Raw genomic sequence first — 15,978 nt, 5'->3', positions numbered from 1 at the left:
GTTGGCTACACCAGATCAGAAGTGTATAAAAACAAGATAGCTGACATACAAAATGCTGATGACTCATGTGAGGCAAAGCAGACAGCAGATCACCTTGGCTGCAAAGCAATACTTTCAGTGTTGATGAAAGATTACAGGACAGAAAAGTGCAAGTGTGGGAATCGGAAATGCATTCAGGAAAAAAGAAATTTCATACCAACTGGCCAGAGGTGGCCTCAGTGCAAGACAGAGGTAAAGAAAGATGGTGAGAGAAGAGGAAAGGTCAAGTGTCCAAAGCAGACATTGTTTGTGTGCTGACATGAGGAATGGAAAATGTAGCCAGAATGAAGAGAGAAAAGAGTCATCGCAAAACTTCACGGTGTACATCACATATAAGTGCAGAAGAGGAATGACTCTTCCAAATCTTGCCAATTTTTTTCATAGCAAGCAATCCAACTATAACAGTCATCTTCTAACGTTAATATTTTACATTTAAATGACTATGGAATCTATGTTTTGGACAATGTGTTAAGAATATCATTTTTATGGGTAAGAAAAAAAAGAAAAATACAACTATTTTGGGGAATAGCCAACAGTTTGAAGGCAACTCTCAGTTTAACAGCTAATCTTCTGCAACAAAATCAACAAAGAGTCTTGTGGCACATTAAAGGTTAATTATATGTACACAGTGGAGGTTCTTGCATGCAACAGAGGTTTCTGGATAGACAAGCCATTTCCACTTTTAAAACAACCTGCCTCTTTGGTAGTCACAGTCTCTGCAGCAAACCTTTCAAAGAATACCAAGGCATTCATAATTCCCCTAAAGTACATATATGTACATTTGTTACACATAATGGTAAGCACATAGAACAGATACAATAGGGACCCGAAAGGAATAATAGCAGCAAATGGTGTCTTAACAATGAAAAAGAGACACAAATGCGGAGAGAACACGGCACCTACCATATGGCCCATATGATGGAACAGCTGCGCCAGACACCAGAGCCCAAAGCAGGGGAAAGAGAAGAGAAGGGGAAAAAAGAAACAAGATAGGAAGATATGGGAAACAACAGTCTGAAAAGGCAAGTTATCCTCACACTCTCCACTAGGACATTGTCATAATTTTCAACTCCACAGTGAGTCTAGCACATTATATAGGATTGCAAAACCCTGCTACTTAGCTCTCTCTCCCTTCAAACCTCTAGGAGGAGAGATTCCCAGCCTACTCTCCCACCCCCAGCTCAACACATCCCTTAATCCATTGCTCCTCCCCAAGCATATAGGCAGACAGAATCTATACAATAAGCATTGACCATATAAAGGGATTGGCTCTCATCTCAATTTTTAGTATTAAGAAAAAGGGAAAAAACATATGCTGCAATCTTCCCTTTACTGATCACCCTGGAAATATATCCTTGCAAGACAAGATGCAGATCTCTGGCCTTCTTTGCCGTCAGTATCTCCCATCACCACCTGACCCATTCCCCTCACATTAAGGCTACTATTCTAAAGCTATTTCCCATTTGATACAGTTCCACAGTCAAATGGAAACCAGATCAGTCACTGATCTGTGTGCACATGTGACAGAAGGATAAATGTTGTTCACTTGTTCACATGGTGTGCTTAGAGGATGAATAAACTCATCTGGAATCATCTCCCTTCTCTCACCACAGTTCCAGGACTGTCCTGTCTCCATACCTTGTGCATCAAGACGCTTATCCGCATAGACCTTGTATGTGAACGCGTGACGCAAGGCAATGGCTGCGAAGAACATTTCCACACAGATTATGAAATCCTGGTAGCCAGCAGCCACTGTCCCCTCAGATACATTGGCGGAGTGGATCTTAGGGATTGTACCACACTTCTCCAAGATGGCCAACAGCATTCCTAAACAGAATAATAATGTATCATATGAACTGAGGGATCTCAGACTGTCCTACGTCCAGCAGACAACAATCTGCAGAAGGGACCAGAGTCTAATATAGACATTGCCTTCGTATCCCTTCTGTATTTTTCACTTTTGCAATGTTTTATTATCAATGCTAAAATTTTATTGGTAGCTTTATTTCCTACAGCAACCTACTTTGACAAAAGGTATTGAAAAGTAGGCTCCCCATACTGTATTATATCCACATACACAAGCACACAAAATCAATCCTAACGGCCTCTTAAGCTTTATGAAATTGTACCCCACTACCAGTCTATACATATTCCCACATAATCTCAAAAATGAGTTCACTGAGCAAACCCACCCAGGCACAGATCTGCGGGGAACCAGTTGCCTGCCCCAGCAGGCAATTTACACACACAGTGGCTGTGAAAAATATTAAACTGCCTGCTGGGGGAGGCAACTGCCTATTTCACCCTCCTCCCCACCCCAGATCTGGGTTTGTACCCTCCCTTCTTTATAACTTGCCCAAGCCCACCCCATCTCCACAGCTTTAATTCTCCACACTCATGGGTCTTACACACACCCTAGAATGTTCCATACCCCTTTCCTTTGGCTCTTACATATTCCTTTTGGAGTTAATTTGCAGTAGATTCAGGAGACAGGCATTCAAACATTCTAAACATGGAGGTGAAAAGGAGAAATGTGCTCTGGACCCCATGTTAATGGGTAAGGTCTACAGAATTTTAAATGTGTCCCCATCTCCCCTCCATAGTCAGGATTTTTGAAAGCCTGAGGAAGAAAGACAAAACTACTTCATACAGGATGTGTTTTACAGCTTACTTGTAAACTTTACTGTGCCCTGTTTTAGAAACTTTTTATGAATAATATTTATTCGGGTGTTTTTTTCACAGACCTTTATTGTGTACTTTTACTAATTGCTAGCATCTTAACACAAATCTCCCTTTCACTGACGTGAAGGGACACAATTTGCCCATTTCTGCTTTAGGAAATATTGAATTATTTGTAATGACTATGACTGTGACTTGTTTCACTCACATTTTGCTCAGTGTGGTTCCTTCTCCCTCACCAGTTTTGCTCTCTCATTGCACCAGCACAGAACTCACAACAGAAGTTATTTATCTTCAGAATCCTCCAACTGTATGCATATACAACTTGACTTTCTCTAGTTTTGTTGCATACATTGAGGTACCTATGCAAGTTGGGATCCCTCTCCCTGGTCCATTTGGCATTCAGCACATCTACACATAGGACATTCACCTTAATAGAGAAATATTTTGCAACAGAAGGAACGTGCCCAGAGATGGCCTTTCAGAAAGTACTATATTGACAATGTTCATTTCATCATTAAAAGACAGGCATTACATTTTAGGTATAGCAAAGAATCATAATGAGAGACAAATCCCTTCAGAAGGGTGCTGAACAAACAAAAGGGAGACTCAAAGCTGTAATATTATCTTGGGGGGAAATTGTCAGTTTATATTTGAGTTTAGAATTCCATTACTGATGCAATCAGTTTAGTGCTCTTGAAAAATATGTCATTCTATGCCAGTTAACACCAGCTAAGAAGCAACATGATAGTCAACTGGACCCAGGAAAGGAATTATCCCTATTATGTACAACATAGCAAAAGCAGACTTTGTGCTAACCCTGCTCATTTTCACGCTCCTCTGGCTTATATAGTAATGTAACCTATTTAGCATGTAGATGCTAACTAAATCAACTACTGGTCGATTGTATGTGGATGCTGATCCAACAAGGATGCTGACATCATATGGAACATTTAAAGAAAGAGGCACAGTTAAGAGAACAACCACAACCTTTTTTTTTTAAGCACTAAATTGTAAAAGCAGGTTGCTTACCTGTAACTGATGTTCTTCGAGTGGCCATCTGTGCAGTCACACATATGGGTGCTGTGCCTGCGCAGTGCCTCTGGCCGGAAGATTGCAAGCTAACAGTTTTTGGCGGGAAAAGCTCCGCTCCCCCTCCCCCATAGCCTATAAAGAGCGGAGCCTCCACCATTTTGTTCAGTCTTTGACAACCGAACGTACGCTCCCATGTGGAAAAAATTTGCCACTACTAGATAGGAAAAAGATCAGTACCATGAAAAAAAGGGAAACCTTTGGTACCGACGAATATGTCCACTCATCAACACCAAGCGGGGCTGGCGGGTGGGTTGTGTGACTGCACAGATGGCCACTCGAAGAACATCAGTTACAGGTAAGCAACCTGCTTTTCTTCGTTGTGGCCTCTGTGTATCACACATATGGGTAGATTAACAAGCTTACCATAAAAGGAGGAGGGGAGGTGTCATTCTCAATGAAGAATAGATGAAACAACTGCTCTGCCAAAGGAGCAATCTTGCCGAGCCCGAACATCTAGACGATAATGTCTGGCGAAAGTGCAAGGGTTCACCCAAGTAACAGCACGGCATACATCATCAATCGGGACCCCTGATGCAAAGGCAGATGAGACAGCAACAGCCCTAGTCGAATGCCTTCAAGGAGCTGTAGGTAATTCAATCTTAGCCAGCTGGTAGGATAAAGTGATAGTATGGACTATCCACTTGGAAAGTCTCTGTGGAGTGACTGGATCGCCTTGATCTCTGGTGGAATATTTAACGAATAGTCTATTTGAGCATCAAATAGATTCAGTCCTCAATCTGTAGAAGGCTAAGCAGTGCCGAACGTCAAGTGAGTGCAACGATCTTTCTAACAGAGTCGATGGCGATGGAAAAAAGGCAGGTAAGATAATATCCTGTCCCATATGAAAAGATGTGGCCACCTTAGGAAGAAAAGATGGATCAAGGCGCAAAATGACCTTTTCTCTGTGAAAGTTCAGGTAAGAAGGTCTATGCGGAGAGCACAGAGCTCACTGGCCCTTCGGGCTGAAGTAACCACAACAAGAAACGCTGTCTTCCATGAAACCAGACGTTAATCGACTGTTGCCAGTGGTTCGAAAGGAGCTCTCGTAAGTGCTTGCAGAACAACAGAGAGACTCCATGTAGGCATTACTGGCCTGATTGATGGATTAAGATTATGAAGTCCTTTAAGAAACCTCTTAACAGTAGGTTGAGAGAAGATGGTTGATCCGTCAACCAAGCCACGATGGTAGGCTATTGCTGCCGTATACACTTTAACTGAAGACGGTTTCAATCCGGAATGGTGCAGTTCTAATAGGAACTGAAGGATTTGATGTATCGATGATGTCAATGCAGAGGACGAACATGACTTGGCAAAGGTAGAAAATCGTCTCCATTTAGCCGCGTAGGACTTCCGTGTGGACGGTTTCAAAGCAGAATCAAGGATGTGTTGGATATCAGGATGAAAGGCTGTCGGATTCGACGGATCAATCCTTGAATCCGATGGTACGGAAGGAAGAAATGAAGAGGAAACGCCGAACCCACTGGATTCGACGGCAGGATTCGAACCACTTGAAGTTGTCGATATCGATGGTGCAATGGTAGCTATCAGATTCGCCACGCTGTTAAGTTCAATGACAGTTAATCTGGATGGCGAAGCATACCGCCCTGTTGGGTTATGAGGTACGGAAGCAGTGGTAGATGGAGGCATTCCCTGCAAGAGATGTCGAGCAGTGTCACAAACCAAGCTTGGCATGGTCACCAAGGGACAATTAGTATCCCCGAGGCCCGATCATATACTATCTTCGCTATCACTCTCATCATAAGAGGGATTGGAAGGAAGGCGTAAAAGATCAGGTTGTTCGAAGGGATCATGAAGGCATCCCCTAGGGATCCATCCCTGATTCCCACTCTTGAACAGTAAGCATCGCACACCTTGTTCTGTTGGGTGGCGAACAAGTCCACATCGGGGAACCCCCAGCGATGGAAGAAATGGTCACGTGTCCGAGGATCTAGTTCCCATTCGTGAGCGATGAACATGTGCCTGTTGAGGAGGTCTGCTTGCACATTGTCCGTACCAGCCAGATGGACTGCCATCAGCGTAATGTCTCGGAATGCACAAGTCCCAAATTTTCATTGAAAGTCTGGCCAAAGTTGGGGACTTTGTTCCACCTTGTTTGTTCAGATAGAAGGCGGTGGCTATGTTGTCCGAAGTTATCTGAACGACCTGATGTTGGAGAACATCCTCGAAAGAGCGCAGGGCCTTGAATACTGCCAGCAGCTCCAGGAAGTTGATATGATTCGTGGATTCTTGACAATTCCACGTGCCTTGGGTGTATAGGCCCGAGCATATTGCTCCCCATCCCAGAAGAGATGCATCGGTACCAAGGGTTATCGAAGAACATCGTGGCCTGAAGGGAACCCCAACAGTCAGATTGGCTGGTACCGACCACCAGAGTAGAGAATGGAGCACCGAGGATAGGATTCGAACCAATTTCGACAGTGGGTCTCTCTGTGGGTGGAACATCTTGTTGAAGAGGAGTTGTAACGGACGGAGTCGAAGTCTGGCATGTGACACCACAGCAACTGAGGAAGCCATATGTCCCAGGATCCTCTAGATGGACTTTGCTGGGACCATCCCGTCTCGTCGCATTAAAAGGATGCGGCGAGCAAGAATCTGTTGTTGTCCCGAAGAAGGAAGGCTTTCCCCAATGTCGAATCCAAGTAGGCTCCAATGAAGGTAAGCATCTGCGTCGGAAGAAGAGAAGATTTCTCGGTATTAATGCGTAGGCCCAGATCATCCAACAAGGCACAGGTTGTACGGATGGATGCGAGGAGTCCTTCCCTAGATTGGGACACTAGCAGCCAACCATCAAGATATGAGTAAATTTGTATGCCTTGGAGGCGTATGAAAGCGCAGACAGGGGCCATACATTTGGTGAACACTCTCAGAGCAGTGGCCAGTCCAAAAGGTAGAACTGTAAATTCGTAGAAATGAGGTACAACAGCAAAACAAAGGAAACGCCTATAACTCGGGTGGATCGAAATGTGGAAATAGGCGTCCTTCAAGTCCAATGAGGTGAACCAATCCCTTTTCCTTAGCAGCGGCAAAATATTTTGAAGGGTGGTCATTCAAAACTTTTTTGTCACAATAAATCGATTCAGATTACATAAGTCCAAAATCGATTCAGATTACATAAGTCCAAAATCGGACATAGACCACCATCCCGCTTCGGGACTGTAAAATATCTGGAATAGAATCCGTAGAGTCCGTCAGATGGGGTTACTTGACAAATTGCTCCTTTACGAAGAAGTTGTTGTATTTCATCAAGTAGTACCGGCGAGCATGATGTAAACCGGATCAGACTCGATGGAGGAACGATGTTGAATTTTATCCAATAGCCGTGCTGAATGATGGACAATACCCACCGATCAGATGTGATGGACTCCCAAATGGGGAGTCAGCTTCACAGTAGATCCCCAGATGAGACGGGGGTGGGTATGGAAGGGATCAGAGGAATGGTTCGCCAGTCCCGTCAACGCTGTCTCCTATTGTCGAAATGGTGGCGGCCCTGCTGATAGTGTTGCTGGGGCTGTGGACGGCGGCGCTGCTGTTGCTGCTGCTGTCGGTGCTGGGGCTGCTGTCTAGGCTGATAGGACTGCCTATGAGATGGACGAGTCCATGACCACTTACACCTGGTCTGGGTCTGTAGCTCCATCCTGCGTGCCATCATGCGGGATTCATGTAGTTTCTTTAACTTGTGGTCGGTGCGCGAGTGGAAAAGTCCGGACCCATCGAAGGGCATTTCCTAAATCTGACGTTTGCTCTCCTCTGGGAAGTTACAATTTCTTAGCCAGGCGTGTCTCCGAAGTGAAACTGCACCAACCAAGGCCCTCGAGTCTGTGTCCACTTGGTGCCTGGCTGTGAACAGCTGCTGGACAGCAACCTGCATCGCCTCCTTGATGAGGACCTTGGCCAGGTCGCCCTGGTGGTCCGGGAGGGTCGAGGCGACGTTGTGGAGGCGTTGCATTATGAAGTATTGATACCTTGCCAACGCCGCCTTGTAGTTGGAGATATGTAGCCCCAGGCCTGAGGCAGCGTAGACTCTCCTGGCCAGGAAGTCGCCTCCAGTCCCACAAGAGCCTCCGGAGGCGATTCTCATGGTTTTTCCTGGCCTGCTTAGAGAAGGCCAGGCAGTGAGAGCATTTCTCAGTCCTATGTCCCTCCCCCAAGCAGAGGAGGCATAGGTCATGCGGGTTGGTCGGAGACATTTTAGACCTGCACTCCACGCATTTGCAGAAAGCCACTCGCTGCGCCATCACAAGAAAGAGAAAAAAGGAGATAGCGCAGAGGGTAAGTATATATTTTTGGTTTGTTTTTTTTAACAGAAGATCAAAAGGAAGGTAGAACAATAGAGAAACTATAAGAACTAGAAGAAATACTGGGGCTATAACAACTGGGAGAACAATCGAGAAGAAGAACAAGCTAGACGAGCAACGGTCAGAGCGAGAGCAGCACGAGGCACAGTGAACGGTGGTCACAAAGACTGAACAAAATGGCAGACGCTCCGTTCTTTATAGGCTATGGGGGAGGGGGAGCGGAGCTTTTCCCGCCAAAAACCGTTAGCTTGCAATCTTCCGGCCACAGGCACTGCACAAGCGCAGCACCCATATGTGTGATGCACAGAGGCCACGACGAAGAATTCTAAAACCACCAAAGTATGTTACATTTGCTCCCTGGACCCATACAAAGAACTGTAAATACATAATGAGCTTCTGAAATCACCTGTAATGAGTTACCTTATTACAGCACAATGATAGGAGGTAGTAAACATTCAAAAGCAGAGGTGAGTTATTGATTTATTGATTTTGTGATTAACTGTATTTATACACAGCTCTTTTTCCTGCAAATGCCCCACAGTGGCTTACATACCCTCCTCCTCTCTCTATTTTATCCTCACAACAATCCTGTGAGACAGATTAAGCTGAGTCAGTGACTGGCCCAAAGTCACCCAGTGAGCTGCATTGGCTAAGTGGGAACTAGAATCTGGATTTCTCAAGTTTCAGTCCATCACTCTTACTACAATGCCACACTGTCTCTCTAATGTAAATACTGAGGAAGGTAACAATCAGAAATGGCAGAGGAAGACAGGCTTAACCTATGAGTTATGAAATCAGGAATTGAAGATTCATGTGTCTATCAGATAACTATCTTCAACAGGTTTTAACAGTCATTCAGGCCTCCCCAGATATATCAGCTTGAGGAATGTAGGTATCTGTGTTAATGTCTCACCTTGCCAGAAGGACAGGAAAATAACAGACTTGACCATGAAGAATTTCAGGACAGGACTGTAGGGACTTAGCAGTTCACGTGTGGCGAAGTAGAAGAGGAAGAGGGCATAGAGGGCCAAGCTGACAGAAATATTGTAAATGATTGTCACGTAGAGATACCCACTTGTGACACTGCAAGGAAAGAAAATAGCATTGCTCAGTTTCTTAGGTATATTTAATGCTTCCTTTCTCAGGCAATATTTGAAAGATTCCTCTCTACTTCAATGGTCCTTCACACCTCCATAACTAAATGATGAACTGATGTCAAAATATACATGGATAATACATTATCTTTACATTGATTACAGCCTCCCCCATCCACAATCCATTCAGGACCTATCACAATCTGAACATAGGGCAGTGATGGAGCAAGCTGTTTATGCTACAATCAAGCATTTTGGGAATCAAAATGTGAACACTTTACCTGTAGGTAGATATGTCGTGATGGTCAATGCCAACAGGCCCTCATTTCTATAACATATATTTTAAATTCTTCCTCACAACAATTCTGTGAAGTAAGGTGAAGAGTGACTGGCTCAAGGTTACCCAGTGGACTTTAGAATTGAGCATAAGTTATTAGACCCTAATCTCACAGATGCTGTACCAAACAATACCCATTATATTGCACATTCTTGCAGTTATGGCCTCATTTGATTATCCCAAAACTATTTTTAGAAGATAGATTCCTTTCTTCATAGAACTGTCAGCTAAGTGTTACTTTCAAAGTAGTATATTTATAATTAAGCTATTTACTTACTCAAAGTCACCATCACGATACTTCCCAAATGCCTGAAGGACAACTGTAATAATTGCCATGAGGGGCTTCACCACACAGAATTGCAGAGTTGCCTGGAGGAGAGGAACAAAGGAAGCCAGGCAAAATGAAAATGGAAAAGAACAAAGGTGTGTACCTCTTTCATCTCTACCCTGTCCCACCTGTCTACCTCCACTACAACTGCAGCATTCTCAACATGGACTATGAGAAGCATACTGACCAAGCAAATTCACCATTTGTTTATGAATTAGCTACATTTAGGGTAAAAGTATATTTATACATGGTTTCTTCTATTTGCTCCACATTTAAGTGCCAGCTCTTATTTGGTACATCATATTCAACAATGGAACATAAAATTTATGATGAAATTTTGAAGAGATATAAAATAAGGGGGCAGTATTGTTTTAAAGGTCAAACTATGCTTATGAAGAAGAATGCTATGAGTTTAGAAAACCCTTCAGTCAGAAGAGAAAGGTAGCTATTCTCAACTATATAGAGACACAAGAGACACAACCTAGAGCTAAGGATATTTAACAATGTAGATGTAAATGGTTTTTATTAAACACATGATATGATATGATATATGATAATAAATAAATAGCTTTCATACCGTATGGACATAGTGGTCTAAACAAAAAATTATTAGCAGTCTGTTTTGAAGGCAATTCATTAATCATGAGGGACAATGCAGATCTTTGCAATACTCAAGAACCCTAGCATCTTATTTACAGAGGAAAAAGAGATGTTACATTTTCTCATAACTTGGCATGTCTGCCATATTCATTGGCAAATGTATTGGCCGAACTGTGGGCAGGACCACGTACAGTAGTTATTAGATATCCATTGTGCAATAATTCTTCATTGCCCTTTCTTGTTACAGAATTTTCTTCTGTTCCTTGTCACTTGCAGTCAATGTGTGTCTCTGGCAAAGGCTTTTCTTCCTTTATTTGCTATCATTGCATAATAAAAAGGGGCATTCCAGAGAGAAGATGAAGAGTTGAAATTTTTCTCAGAGGGAAGTAGTAGATATCTTAAGCAAAGTAGCATACTTTAAGACCAGTTCCCTCCTCCCAATTACCTTGCCTTAAGCAATAAAAACTATTACTCTATATACCCTGCTGGAGAAAAAATGCTGCCTTTGTTCTCCAGCAACTTGGCTGGGTACATACTTATTCACAAAAAGCCTATTTAAAACTACTAATAGCAACCTGCTTCTCAGTCCCTTGATGAAAAATGTTGTATCACTCTACCATGCTTTATTCAGTTCCTGTGTACATGTGAGCCACTGTGGAGGCCATTTCTAGAATGGAAAGGGAGCATATAAATGTTATGAATAAAAGGGACATCTTTGCCCATCCTGACAGCACAGATTACAGGAAGTACTAGTAGCTAACAATGGCCTAGGAGCACTTGAATAATGTTTTAAGTATATAATAAATAGTTCCAATGCAGGGGGTGGACTAGATCAGGAACTGGCAAAAAGATGTCCATTCCTGGCCATTTCCCATGTTCGAAGGGGTCCCTGGGAACTGAAGCTCCAAATATCTACCTTCTGCCCATCCTTGGACTAGATGACCCACTGGATCTCTCCAAAATTTATGATTCAAGTCCCCTTTTAGCAAAGGGAATAGTGAATGTGCCATTTGTTTTCCTAAAGAGACTATGAATTACAAGTAAGCATTATGTTCAAAAGGGTGGCACTGTGCAAAACTGGAATTTTAGCAGGAATCTCCTCTTTTTTTTAAGTAGACAAGTGTCAGAGGCTGGCCTTGCAGTCATAAAGGAGAAAGCCAAAGGAGAGGAAAAGATTGTTTGAGATAAGATGCTTTTGGGTAGTAGTCATGAGACTTCAACAAGATTAAGAATCCCAGCATAAACCAGCTGTGAGTCATTGCCAAGTTGTGAACTGGAAAAGGTCAAGCTAATTGTTAAACTGTGCTTTTGAGCTTCCTCTTCTCCATTCTGAGGATTGTTTAATCATTTTCCTGCAGCCTAATCCCACAAGTGTTTATTTTTAGATACTTCCTGGTGAAGAAAGTGTTAAGACATAAGGGAAGGACAAATGGGTGCAGGTGACCTAGACAGTTACACTCTCATCAAGCACAAGTCAAGAAAAGAACAGACAGCTCAGAACCAGACTCTAAAGTCTTAACTCACACTAGTCAAGCTTATGTATGAGGTCCTCAGAAGTTCACGTATGTCCCAGAAAAAAAAAAAAAAAACACCAGAAACAAGGAATACATCTCCTCCTTCATGGGTTTACCAACATGAGGGGAAAGAGTTACCTGAGTCAGTCAAGACTGTTGCTTCAGCAGCTGATTCCAAAGAAACACAGTTCTGAGCAGATTTATGATGCCTACGAAGACCTCCACCATTGCAGCCACAAGTTATAAATACAGGCAAGGGATGACAAACTGTTGCCTTCTCACAGTTTTCTGCACACATAAGTGCTGTGCCAACATTTACCATAACAATAAAATTGTTGTCAGGGTGTTGCATGTGCTGTCAAGTTGTCACTGGCTTATAGCAACCCTATGAATGAAAGCCCTCCAAAATTTCTTGTCCTCCACAGCCCTGCTAAGCAATTGCAAATCAAGGCTGTGGCTTCCTTTATGAAGTTAATTCATTTCATATTTGGTGTTCCTTTTCTTCTTTTGTCTTCAACAATATCCAGCATGATTGTCTTCTCCAGTGAGTCTTGCTTTCTCATGATGTGCCCAAAGTATGACAGCTTCAGTTTTATCATTTTTGCTTCTAGGGAAAGTTCTGGCTTGATCTAATCTAGAACCCATATGTTTACCTTTCTATCAGTCCAGGTATCCATAAAGCACTTCCCCAGAACCATGTTTCAGACACATCAATTTTCTTCTTGTCAGCTTTCTTTAGTGTCCAACATTCACACCTATACACACTGAGCTGTAAAATTGTTCCTGGAAAATCAAGTGCCAAATCCCAAGCCTGTAGGCACTAAGGATAAGGAACTTCAATTTCTCCATTATCTGTTGGGAAATAAATCATCAACAGAAGCAACCCAGAAATAGCTTAGAGATGATCTGAAAACAAAACAGGACATGAGCAGAGAGTGGAAGGAAGGCCAGGCTACAAAGAAAGAATACAAACAGGTAGTATGGAATTGCAAGGATGACTTCAGGAAAGTTAAAGCTAGGGGAGAACTGCAGCTAGCAATGGATGCTAAAAGCAACAACGCCTTCTTTAAATATGTCCAAAGTAAACGACAGAGGAAAGAAATGGGGGCTCAGCTACTCAATGTGGATGGCAAACTAACAGATGACAAATTAAAGGCAGAAGTGCTCAATTCCTACTTTAATTCAGCCGTCTTCCAAAATAAGATCTATGACATTCCTGACGAAAGGAAAGTACAAGATGAAGAAGCAGGATGGCAGCTCAAGATTGATAGGCAAATGGTCAAGGATCATCTAATGGAGTTGAATTAGTTCAAATCTCCAGGGCCTGATTAACTCCAACCTGGAGTCATAAAGGAGTTGGCAGAAGAACTCTAAAATATCATGGACAACAGGGGAAGTGCCAGATGACTGAAGAAGGGCTACTGTTGTCCCTGTCTTCAAGAAAAAAAGAACCTGGGAACTACAGACCAGTTAGTCTGATATCAATCCCTGGGGAAATTCTTGAGCAGATTATAAAGCAGTCAGCCTCTAAACACCTTGAAAGCAATGTAGTGATTACTAGAAGCTAATCTGGATTTCTCAAGAACAAATCCTGCCAGACTAATATGATTTCATTTTCTGATTGAGTAACCCTCCTGATGGACCATAAGAATGCTGTGGACACAATCTACTTTGACTTCAGCAAAGCTTCTGACAAAGTGCCCCATGATATCTTGATTAGCAAACTAGCAAAAAGTAGGCTAGATGGGACAATGATCAGATAGATTCACAGTTGGCTACAGAATCAAACTCAAAAGAATGTTCAGCAATGGCACCTTCTCAAAATGGGGAGAGGTAACAAGTGGGGTATGCAGGGTTTAGTCCTGGGCCCAGTGCTCTTCAACATTTTTATTAATGATTTGGATGAAGAAGTGCAGAGAACAATTATCAAATTTGCAAATAACACAAAAATGGGTGGGAAAACTAATACCTTGAAAGACAGAAATAAGATACAAGGTGATCTTGATAGGCTGGACTGTTGGGCTGAGAACAATAGAATGACATTCAATAGGACGAAATAACAAGTTCTGCACTAGGAAAAAGAAACCAAATGCTTTATTACAAGATGGGGAATATTTGGCTCAACAATACTGCAAGTGAGAAGGATCTTGGAATTGTTGTAGATAACAAACTGAAACAATGTGATGCGACTGTTAAAAGGGAAAATGCTATTTCAGGCTGCATTAACAGAAGTATCACTTCCAAATCATGTGAAGTACTCAACACTGGTTAGGCCTCATCTGGAGTACTGCGTCCAGTTCTGGGCACCACAGTTTTAGAAACATGCAGGCAAGCTTGAAATGGTTCAGAGGAGGGCAAGGATGACCCAGGGACTGGAAACAAAGCCCTATGAAGAGACACTGAAAGAAGTGGGCATGTTTAGCCTTGAGAAGACTGAGGGGAGGTATGATAACACTCCATAAGTACTCCAAAAGCTGTCACTAAGAGGAAGGACAGTCTCTCTTCTCAATCATCCCAGAGTGCAGGAAGGCAAATTCTGGCTAGATATAAGGAAAAATTTCCTGACTGTTAGAATAGTACAACAATGGAACCAATTACCTAGGGAGATTGTGGGTTCTCCCATGCTGGAGTTGTTCAAGATGCAACTGGACACCCATCTGAAGGGGATAGTTTAAGCTGGAGTCTTGCACTGAGCAGGGGGCTGGACTTGATGGCTCTCTGGCCCCTTCCAACTCTACCATTCTGTGATATTGCAGTTAGGCAATATTATATATCCATGAAATTTTACAGAAGCTACAATGAAGGTAGTCTAAACCATATATTTCAGTTCTATTCAGTTTGATATACTTTACCTAGCTTGCAGTTAATGTTATTTGTCCTTTTATACAATTTTAATTGAAGAGAAATTCAACATACTTTTTTGAAGAGTGGCAAATGATCCAAGAGCTCATCAGGCATTCCCTCACATTTGCACTCAATAAACAAAATATTGGAAACTAGGATTAGGTTTACATCCTACTAAGTAAAGAGGAATATTCTGCTTGTACATTTTCCTCTCCTATTTCCATATTTGAAAGCTGAAAACATTCATTTAAAAACCCTTGAAAATTCAAGGTATGCTTGGAATAGCATTTTGGGAAACAACTATTCTTTGGGTGACTGTCATTCATTCAAATGTCAAATTTTCATGTGGAATGCAGTGTCTTATCTTGTTCTGCATAAGACACAAGAAAGTCTTATCTTGTTCTGCAGTTTCTTGAAATAAGAGTTGTCTTCCCAGAACACAACAACTGTGTGTGACAACTATTTTTACTACTCAATCTTGTTGATAGGTTTTACTAAGATCAATTTTATCTTCCTCCCAACAGTACAATGCAGAGTTGGTTGCAACATGTGAGGCAATTTATTCACTATAATTAAAATGGGAGAGGTTCCCTTGGTGCAGAGTTGTGGTTCATGCTTGATCACTTCCTCTGCAAAACTTATGCACAAGGACCCATATGATAAACACGTGACATTTAATCACACAAAAGAACCTGAAACTAATTCCTATCATGAGGTACAAACAAGCAATCTGGACAACTGAGTCAGAAATGTACATGTTTTTATGTAAGTGTTTAAGAGAGATGCCCATTGCCTAATACCACATTCAGGCTAAAAATAACCCAGATTGTTTCAGAACCTCCCCCACACCCTCACTTCCAAATTATTAGATCACACAATGTTCCTTCAGCCCTAAAACACACTCGAGCCTTTGACCATGTGATCTCACTCGAACTGAAGTTTATACACTCAGTTATGAACTGAAGGAACATTCAACCACCTACTTCTAATCAAGCTGAGTCTCACTGTACCTTTCAACTAACTTCTCCCTGAATCTCTTCATTCGTGCAGTAGTGACACTATTGTGTCCCTGTCTATTTTCAAAATCTATTTAAAAGTTTCCCATATTTTTGCCAAGACAAGTAGCAAAATC

The 15,978-nt window shown here is 42.3% G+C and overlaps 1 protein-coding gene across 3 annotated transcripts in view; it reads right to left on the bottom strand.

The window, feature by feature from the left end:
- Nucleotides 1-15,978, bottom strand: part of TMEM184B (transmembrane protein 184B) — a 44,436-nt gene that overhangs the window by 4,003 nt on the left and 24,455 nt on the right. For 2 of the 3 annotated variants that reach the window (XM_044441002.1, XM_044441000.1), the window contains exons 6-9: nt 9,838-9,929; nt 9,043-9,212; nt 1,678-1,866; nt 943-966 (exon numbers count right to left, since the gene is read on the bottom strand). In XM_044441002.1, coding sequence (XP_044296937.1) covers nt 943-966; nt 1,678-1,866; nt 9,043-9,212; nt 9,838-9,929 — 475 coding nt within the window. The remainder of the gene's footprint in view (nt 1-942; nt 967-1,677; nt 1,867-9,042; nt 9,213-9,837; nt 9,930-15,978) is intronic. The other variant, XM_044441003.1, reaches the window with a different exon arrangement.

Source organism: Varanus komodoensis, unplaced genomic scaffold, assembly GCF_004798865.1.
Source record: "Varanus komodoensis strain SLA01 unplaced genomic scaffold, ASM479886v1 scaffold39, whole genome shotgun sequence".
NCBI classification, from domain to species: Eukaryota; Metazoa; Chordata; class Lepidosauria; order Squamata; family Varanidae; genus Varanus; species Varanus komodoensis.
The sequence above is the reverse complement of the archived record's forward strand: the minus strand, read 5'-3'. Positions and strand labels throughout refer to the sequence as shown.